This window comes from Anthonomus grandis, chromosome 10, assembly GCF_022605725.1.
Source record: "Anthonomus grandis grandis chromosome 10, icAntGran1.3, whole genome shotgun sequence".
Lineage (NCBI taxonomy): Eukaryota > Metazoa > Arthropoda > Insecta > Coleoptera > Curculionidae > Anthonomus > Anthonomus grandis.
The window spans coordinates 11,225,273-11,235,610 of record NC_065555.1 but is presented as its reverse complement, the minus strand read 5'-3'; the positions used below and the strand labels follow the sequence as shown (position 1 = coordinate 11,235,610).

At 31.4% G+C, this 10,338-nt stretch overlaps 1 protein-coding gene across 1 annotated transcript; it reads left to right on the top strand.

Moving 5' to 3' along the window:
- The first annotated feature begins 205 nt into the window (after positions 1-205).
- On the top strand, positions 206-6,021 carry LOC126741235 (probable cytochrome P450 6a23). Its single transcript, XM_050447610.1, has 6 exons — positions 206-612; positions 2,559-2,787; positions 3,200-3,409; positions 3,461-3,624; positions 3,805-4,056; positions 4,755-6,021. Exons 1-6 carry the CDS (start codon positions 249-251, stop codon positions 4,916-4,918), a joined length of 1,383 nt encoding a protein of 460 aa, XP_050303567.1. The 5' UTR covers positions 206-248; the 3' UTR covers positions 4,919-6,021.
- Positions 6,022-10,338: the final 4,317 nt, after the last annotated feature.

The window sequence follows — 10,338 nt, the reverse complement described above, 5'->3', positions numbered from 1 at the left end:
AAATAAAAAATATGTTGTTACTTAGTGTTACTCTAAGTAGATTGCCTATCTGGGCATAAGCATGCCTTTATACCTGTATATTGGTATATAATTATTACTGGTACCCAACGATTAAAATTTTTATATTTATTTTTATCAATTATTTGTTAAATAGAGCAAAAATTAAAACAATTATCTGGCTAGGAACGTAAAAGTTGTTGTTGTTCTAGGCTATTGATTAGTATTTGAAACAGTTTAAGAAACACACTATGAGTAATATTTTTATTTGGTATTTTATATTAAGTTTTTTAACTGTAGTGACTTCACTTATTTTCTGGATAAAACACCGTCAAAACTTCTGGAAACGCCAAGGAATTTACCAAATAAATCCAGACTTCTTCTTTGGTAATCTAAAAGGGATATTTTTTCAAAAAAAGGCGCTCGGAGAAACTTTTTTGGACATTTATAAAGAAATCAAAACCAAAGATGGCAAGCATGGTGGTTTGTACGTTTTTCTTGCACCATATTATATGCCCGTAGATCCTGCCATTATTAAACAGATAACTGTAAAAGATTTTAATTATTTTATGAATCATGGTACATATTTTGATGAGAAAAATGATCCACTGTCAGGTAGGTGATTTGTAATATTTAGTTCGTTTTAATAACAATTTGTACTTTACACTTGTGAATTCACAACTGTGGTTTAAATTTTAACGATGTGTATAGTCTAGTATATTGTGACACTGTGTAAGTTTTAAACAGCTTTCAATTTTAAACTCATTTAACTTGAAGTTTAATTATTGTGATTATCTTTTTCATGTTCTCTCCTTTTTCTTTGGATGTATTTTCTTCGAAAGTTGGCTATCTTTAATAGATTACATTACTTTGACTTCGAATCAACCATTCATTTCACGTGTAATTTTATTCCTACCTTGAACATCTCATAATTTGGCCAAGATATTGCAGTTTTCTCTTTTTCACTTCAAACAGAAACTCTACTACCTTCATTATTTATATCAGAATGATGTCACATCACTTGAACCTTTCAGTCATTTAACCTATTGAGTCTTTTTAGCGTTTTGCCTTCCCCATACATCAGATATTCATTGAACAACACTCTTGACTAGCTGTGAAGACATTATTCAATATATTGTGAAGATCTTGCATGTTTTCATTGAGAATTACTGTTTCGTCTGCATAATGCAAATTGTTCAGTGGGATGCCGTTGACTCGTATTCCAGTGGGATCATTTTTAAGGGGTTCGGCGAAGGTTTCATCTAAGTAGTGGTGAAAGAACACACCCGGGTCTAACTCATCGTTTTATTTCCACGGTTCAGTTCAGATATGATGCAGTTTTATTAATTATTCATACATCTCTTGTCGAGATTTCTTATTTTAATGTTTCTATCAAAAGCTTTATTGTAGTCAATATATCCATCCTCAATAAATTATAAAGCTTCGAGTGTAAGTATTGGGACTGTGTCCAATTAGTTTTTCAACTCACATCTAATGAGTTACTTCTTGATGCTGATTTTATTGCACATATTGTACTATATCAATGGCTTTTGCACTCATATTCCTTTAACTATCAAGCCAACTAAGTAGATTTCTTAAGAAATGCTATAATAACCTTTAACTCAATAACCACAGATGGTACGTGAAGAATTGTTTATCAATTTTTATTGAACATTTGGGCGACTCAACTATAATGTTATAGTTTTACCAAGAAACTTAGAGACGAGATTTAACGCTAAATTTTAGAGCAAACGTTGCCTCCTTAATATCTGCCAAGATTTCCTATTGGCTATTGTGGTGGCTAGAAAGTTTTAAACAGTAACATACGAAAATCGCTGGATTTGCTGATATGGACCAAATCCTTAATATGTTATATATAGTATATCCGATCTCCGGACCTAAACGCCTTTCATTAGTTCCTATTGAGCGAGCAAAATGTATTAGTTTATGGTACTTTAATGGAATATTTAAGATTGTGTGTCTGTAAAAAGAAGATCCGGTTTTTACATCAGAGCTGGAGGCAGATATTATACATAGTTCGTATGGACTAAGAACCAAAAATTAGCCTATATGTACAGCGGTTTAGACATAACCACCTATAGGTAATAAGGTAATTGATACTTCCGCATCCTACAGATAACTAAAAAATGTATAAAATTAATTGCAATGGGAAAAAAAAGGAATGCGGAAGGTTTGGACTTCTCGTACGTAGTACAGTAACATTTTTGTTTAGATAATTAACCTCGTCTGCAAATAAAAGACGTTGCATAAGAGCTTTATAACAAATTATAAGTAGTCGATCAATATTTACGCCTAAAAGAGGAGTCCAAATTAGACTGCCGCAATGTTGCAGCCAACCTTAATGAAAATGTTGTGCCAGGCTATCCAAAAAGGTTACAGGCTTGCGTAATCAATTGAGATTACACGATGTTTTAGCCATCAGGGTATTATAATTCTCCACTGTATTTCAAGTCTTAATCTTTCATACAGCATGAAACTACTCTTTGTGAAGAAATATCCAAGTGTTTTTTATTGGTAACAACTAATTTAACTAATTGTAGGAGTGCTCTTTAATATAGAAGGTCATAGATGGCGCACCTTAAGAGCTAATTTAACACCTACATTCACCTCGGGAAAAATTAAAAATATGTATAAGATTGTGCTGGACTGTACTGAAAACTTGGCAGAATTACTTCTGAAAACTATATCAACAGAGCAAAAGAGACCAATAGATATTAAGGATATTATTTCAAGATATAGTATTGATATTATTGGAAATTGTGCTTTTGGGTAAGATATTTGCTCAAATTAATTAAATACGTTGAAATGTTTGGAACCAGTTAAGGTATCTCCAGAGACATACTGGAAATTCTAAAACCCAATAAATGAATTCTTTTTAGGTAGATTGTAATAGTATAGCAGATCCGAATTCCAAGTTTAGAATTTATGGGCAAAAAATTTTTGAATATGATATTAGAGCCAGGTTATCTAGAGTTGCTACAAATTTATTTCCAAAGAAATTCTGTTCATTATTAAAAATTAAAGTGACGAATCCAGAATCAGCAAAGTAATGTTTTGTTTACTTAAAATTTCGTATATAAGAGTAATTTGAATAAACAACACTTTCAAATACATTTTTAACTAATGAAATTCTTTTCAAACATTTAGAATACATCATCCTGATGATCTGTATGTATTTTAGATTTTTTTTGAATATGGTAAAAAATACAGTTACGTATAGAGAAAGGACACAATATTTTCGACCTGATTTTATGCATCTCTTGCTTCAGCTAAAAAATTTAGGAAAAGTAACAGATGAAAAAACTATATTAGCCTCAAATGAAAGTCAACACAAGCCCTTGCTAACCCTAAATGAACTCGCAGCACAGTGTTTTATCTTCTTTTTTGCTGGGTAAAATGAACATAAATGCGGTAAAAAATAATTAGCAACGATTTTTTAAAGATTTGAAACATCAGCAACCACAATTACGTTTGCTCTATTTGAACTGGCAAGAAATCAAGGTATTCAAGAAAAATTGAGGACTGAGATACACACTATATGGGAAACTTACGGCAACAGTTACGAAACCTTAATGAAAATGACTTATTTGGAAAAAGTTATTTGTGGTAAGTACTTATTATTTTAATATGAAAAATACTGGTGTTTACTGTGTATTCAATATCACAGATAAAAAATACTCATTAGAATAAATGGACTTGACGTTGTTTCCAAAATAATAATTATCAAGAAAAACTGCTTTTAAGATTATAAGATAGTGAACATAATAATTGTTTTATTTCTAATAGAAACATTGCGCAAATACCCACCAGTACCTTGCACCAACCGCATAGCTAATGCCACCTATAAAATACCAAATAGCAAATTAACCTTAAATAAGGGAACAAACGTCGTTATTCCTATATTAGGGATACATATGGATCCCGAGTATTATCCGGAACCGACAAAATTCGATCCGGAAAGATTTAGTGAAGAAGCAAAAGCTCTGAGGCCTGGATGCACCTGGTTACCTTTTGGAGAAGGACCCAGATCCTGTATAGGTTAGTATAAATATAATGTGAATAAAATATTTTAATTCCAATATGCAAATTGACATCTACTTTTGGTAAAATTGCAAGTGCCAAAACTTTGAGTATATTCTATGCTCTCAGCAGACGTATAATATAGTCAAATTTTCAAATTTCGCCTAGTCATTCAGACTCCATTGTGGACACATGCTTTTCCCAAGATACATAAGAACCTTCTTGGTTTTTAAAGATATTGGTTGGATATTCTGAGTAAGTTATGTTCCACATATATTTCTGGTATGAATAATATAAGGAAATTAGTTTTGTAAAAATTCCATTTTTATCGAATATAGTATTTTCCTAACTTTGTCGTAGGGTGGTTGTCGATCACGATCTAAGAAGATAATGCTAAGTGAAAAACACTGCAGCTCTTATTGGTTCTTTGATAGATACCGCTCATCATCAGATCACTTTATAGTGTGAACAAAAAAATAAATACACAATACAATGAAAACCATGTTTATTATTTTATGTTTATGAATTTGTAGATCTTGGTTTTTTTAGGAAATTTAACTCACCTCAAATGAAATAAATATGTCAAATGAATTCATCACAGTTTGAACATCACACGATGAATAGATAGATCTCTCTCTTGTAACTCTTGCAAATAATCTTACATTCTAATATACCTTTATTTTATGGCTTTTTAAGGTTTAATAATTTCCTTTCAGGTTCACGATTTGGTCTACTCGAGAGCAAAATTGCTGTGGCAACGATTATTCATAATTTTTACATTTCTCTGAGTGACTCAACAAAACTGCCCCTGGAGATGGATCCTGGTACTTTGATCAACTCCTCTAAGGGCAAAATTTGGCTAAATATTCAGAAAGTTTAAGGGCACGAACTTAATAAATATACCTGGACTGCCAATTCAATTCAGAAAAGTAAATGACCACTACTAGGGGACCGCCATTTTGCTTGATTGTGTCCTTTCGATATTGGTCACTCTGACAAATTTTAGTTGTGCCAATTGTAGGGAAACAAAATAATAAAGTTTTTGAGAGGTTATGTTTACAAAAATACAAAATAGAAAGTTACTTATAGGTAAGAATTTAAGATAGTTGTGTTAGATCTGTGATTTTTCTTGTACTTCTTTAAGAATTTCGTTAAAATTTATGAAAGAAAGTAATCCTCACCTAAAATGAGACAAAGTTTCAATAAACTTGGAATAGATGCATGCACTTTAAAATATTTGTTTTATTATTCTGAGAATCTTGAATCTTATAAATCTAAACTTAAACTTGAATCTTATAAATCCTAATACTATGAAAATGATGATCTTCATTTAAATTTTTGCTTGTATTTACTTAACAAATTCAGTTAAAAACACTTATTAACACTTTTATTTTCTTTCTATTTTTACTATTACGAGTTTTACTTTCCTTCCATGTACAATGTTTCCACATTAATAGGTACAACCATCTATAAAAATCAAAATTTAAATGATTTTATGAGGGTTTGTAATTAGCAAGAGTTTATATAGTAAAAATATATTATTCTATCATAAACAACACAGACAGACAATTCACAATAATTCGGTTTTGAGAAACAGTGAACCAAATACCTTTAAATAAAGATGGTGATACATTATTCATGTATTAAATAAGGAGGAAGATACATGGCCTGTTCCAGACGATATACCCAAGCCTCGTTTATAAATCGGCAAAAACTCGGCAATCCGCTATACTCACACGTCAAACGTCAGTGTCGTCAACTTTATTACCGTTATTTCATATATTTTTTGTTGGCAACACTAAAAATGTTCAGAGTGACCAACATCAAAAGGCCACAACCACTATAAACATGGCGGCCACCAGGCAATGGTCATTTTAGGGTATCGTGGCCATATGCATTAGCAGTCCAGGTATATTTATTAAGTTCGTGTTTAAGGGGTTATATGTTGGTAAATAAAAACATGGTTTATTGTTTAATTATGTATGTCATGTTTCTCTTAATCTATCCCCACATTTCTCTTAATCATATGTCTGGCAAAAACGCAAATGGTTTTCTAAGTCCACGATAAACCGCATGAATAAGTGGCTGCAGACAAAGATGTAGAGTATCTTTTTAATTTAAATTGAATAGACATAACCTATATGTTAATTTAATTCATGTGATGGTACAAAAAATATTTAATTACTATAAACTTAAACTAAGGATCGAATAAAATAGTAGATGGCATACAAATGAAACAAAACATAAGCGCGCGATCTACATGAACATAGAGGAAGTTCATAATGACATCGCGTGGTGGAAAATATGAGATGCTCTGGTACCTAAGAGTCATCTAACATATTAATCGATAGTAACTGGTTTAGGTGGTAAGTGGTTTAATAATAACTACTGAAGTTTTAGTTTGATGCTGGAATTAGTACGTTATGGGCACCATTGGTTCTACAGGGTGAGGACACAAGAGGTATCTCCACTTGAAAAAATATGTGTGATAAGTCCTGATCTAATTGACCCCTTGATTTTGTAGCGATTAATCACATTCTAAAGATAAACAAAATACGCCTTTGACGCCAGGATAATGTTTTAAAATGTTCATACCTCTCAACAGTTTTTTCAATTTAAAGTCAAACGTTAATTTGTATCAAAAAGAAAAGTAAACCGTCCATCAAAAAAAAGAAAAGTATCCCTTTTAAAATAGCTTTCCAGCAAGACGCCATCCATAAATGGCATCAATCCATTAAAAAAAGAAATTAAGTAGGGTTATTTCTATTTTTTTTTAATTGATAAATTTTTAAATACCGCAAAATGACTTAGTAGACGTGTTTTTGCGTTTTTTCCAGTTTTTGAATTAATTCCAGTCAGAGTTCCTCTATATATGGTGACCGTGCAACTATGTCGGTAAGTATACAAAATCATTCCACAGAGATCGAAGCTTATCTAACGTTGGTATATTTAAGTGCTGGAGTTTTAGAGTTGAGTATAAACATTATGATATAATAGTTTTATATCAGCTCGTTGATGTTTTAGGGATAATTGTCTATAAGCACGCATATACTTCTGCTTTCGAGTGGAAGGAATTAAAGCCATTATCTAGAATTATTAGGATACTTAATCTTAAAACATCATCTACAAGTAGGTTTACCTATTTTAACGGTGAAAATATTACAAATTATATAGTGGAAAATTACTATGATATTATAAGGATACTGTAAACAACGAGAAACCAATGACACCTTCTAGACGGTGAGCGGGAATCTTCCGGAACAGCGTTCCGCCGAGTATATAAGAGTCGCATCGTCGGTAGTTCTCAGCTCAGTGAAGTAAAGTCGAAATATTGGTGCAAGATTTAAATAGTTGTAAATAAAGTAAAAATAAATATCTCTAGTCATGAGTGATCGTGGTTTCGAAATAAAGTGTGTAAATAAATTAGTTGATTGTTTACGATTGTTTCAATTCACATCTAACGAACAAGAAAATGCAATAATATTAAGAATCTTTCTCAGCTTATATCTTACTCAATACTGGTCAAAATTCTAGAATTCTTTATTTACACAAATATCAATGATCGAATTTACATAAAATTTAATCAAAAAAATATAAAATAAACATGGACCATTTAATTTTAAAATGCACATACCTATAGTTGTATTAAAACCATTTTAATTCATTTTTAATTGACAATTGATTGTATTACGCGACTCTCGAATCAGTCGTGTTAATTTCTAATCATCCCCGCTATCTGACCATTAAAATTTAAATTAAATTTTAGTCCTCCCCCGTAAGTGCAAATAGCCATTAACTCTGCTTGATGCTTTCTGTAACCGTTCGGCGTGTAAAGGGTCTTCCGCTTTTCTCCTTCACTTCCGGCAACAAATCGATACTAGGCCATTACGCATGCATATTAGAGTTACATCTGCACCCCCATTATATCGGGGGAGGTCGAAATAATTGGAGGATTTCTGCACTCTTATTATTGTATTTATATATATATATATTATTACTGTTTACTTATTTCTGTGCATAATGTTAAAATTTTCTTTCTTTGATGATAATTTTTTCTTAAATTAATTCATGTTAACTATAAAAATGATTAAGCACCAGCATCATTTGGCAAATATAGAGGAGGTAAAAAATATCCTCATATAATATATTTAAAATACCCTAAATTGTACAGAAACTGTAAACGATTGAAAATATGTATTTTATCTTTTTTAAAGAAAATTGATGGGAATAATTTATGCTTAAATTATTCCTATAAATTTAATTTTGTTAAGTTTTTCACTAAAATATTGTAGTGAGTAACGTAAGCGTAAATGAATACGTAATTTTTAAGAAAAAAGTGCCCATAATAAAAAAAAATACAAGGATAGCTCATTAAATTTTAAAAAAATTGTATCAAAATTACTGAATTAAAATAATTTACAAACAATATATATGACAAATACAATTTAGAGGAGAATCGCGTGCTTTTTTCAAGTAGATACAAATTTTAACAATTAAAAATGACCTTAAATCAAATACGTATAATTGAGATACTACTTCAGCTAAAATGATTCAATATTGCGTCTATTTTATTTCAAATCATATTTCTCATATCATAAATTGCTATTTAGAAATTGGGTATTTTCCATACATATAGAAATGTGCCTTAATAAAGTTGGTAAACCTAAAAATTATTCAGAGCTTAGCTTTATCTCTCTTTATTAAACTCTTAGAAAAATATTTACTTTCGTAGCTCTATGACTACTTTATGAAAAACAAAATAATTTCTAATTGGAAATCTGGTTTTCATAAGAATTGTAGTCTTATATCTAGTATATCTTCGATGCTAGCTTATATAACAGATCAAATAGTAGTTTCTATTGACAAGGGCAATATATCATCTTTGGTACTGCTGGACTTTTCCAACGAGTGGAAAGCTGGATAGATTCGATCAGACTGCAGTCATGTTCTTTCATACCTTGAAAAAAGAAAACAGGTGGTGGGGATGGATAATATGGAACTTTTAGATTGCTACGAACTTACTTCACGTGAACCAACAGGTTCTTGGACAATTCTTTTGATGTTATTTATATACGAATTGCAATCGATACACAATTAATGCATTCTTTAAAAAAAAATCAGCTCAAGAAGTCGCAATGGAAATTAACAATGATCTGGAAGCAATACATAAATAAACACGCGCAGCAAATTAAGTTAAAACTTAATGCGTCTAAATGTTCTGTTTTGTGATTTAGACAAAAAAAGAGGTTGTTTTATGATCAGGAAAATCTTAAATTATACAGGGTGGCAATAAAAACTGGATGGCCATTTCCAGTTTTTATTTGTATTAGGAATGAAAACGTGAAAACGAAGGGTGAACAAAAACAGGCATATTTTTTCACCCTTATCTGCAACTTTTTGGACAGGGTGAGATATACCCCTAAAATCTTAAATAGGAAGGAGGTTCGAGTCTCATCATCTTGAAGGTCTTTGAAAAATGTTTTCCAATGATACCATAGAAAGCCACAGTTTAGAAGATTTTGCTTTAAAAAAAATAAAATTTATCGATCAGTTTGCATTGAATTCAACTTTATCAACTGATCAAGCAGCTGCAGCAACTGGATTAGCTCGTGAATCAATAAGAAAGGTACTTACATTTCATAAGGTTCAACCCTATAAACTGCAAATACTACAAGAAAATGGTGACAACGACCCGGATAGAAGAATCCAGTTTTGTGAAATAATGACAAATCTGGAGACAAATCTGGAGATCTAGGAGGCCATTTAATATCGCCAGTCCCACTAATAAGGCGGTTAGGAAAAGTATTTGTTAAAAATTCTTTACCCTAGCCGCATTATGAGCAGGATAGCCATCTTGCTGAAAATAAACCGATCCCAGGTCTACATCAGGTAGGATTTGAATGGCAGGAAGAACTTGGCTTTGCAGCAACTCAAGGTACTTTTGGGCGTTTAAAGTGCTATCAATAAAAAATGGCCCTATAACATTGTCGCCCAAAATACCTACCCAAACATTCAATTTCTGAAAATACTGGGTACGAAACTGAAAACTTCTGTGCTCGTTTTCCTGAGACCAATAACGAACAAAGGAAGGATTGTGTTTGCCATATAATGGAAAAGAAGGTTCATCAGAAAACAAAATATTTTTAAAAATATTCGTTTTCATTTGCCTTTTCCATCATAGTTGCACAAAATTGTATTCTTCGCCACTGGTCTTCAGGAAATATTTCCTGAGTTTTTGAATACTTGAAACATTTATACCCATATTTTTTCCAGATACGAGCAACAGTTTTATTGCTCATT

Excerpts from the sequence above, each read along its gene's own strand:
- LOC126741235 (XM_050447610.1), top strand. The coding sequence starts at position 249 with ATGAGTAATATTTTTATTTGGTATTTTATATTAAGTTTTTTAACTGTA. Across the intron at positions 613-2,558 it reads GAAAAATGATCCACTGTCAG|GAGTGCTCTTTAATATAGAA; the intron begins GTAGGTGATTTG and ends AACTAATTGTAG. Across the intron at positions 3,625-3,804 it reads TTTGGAAAAAGTTATTTGTG|AAACATTGCGCAAATACCCA; the intron begins GTAAGTACTTAT and ends TATTTCTAATAG.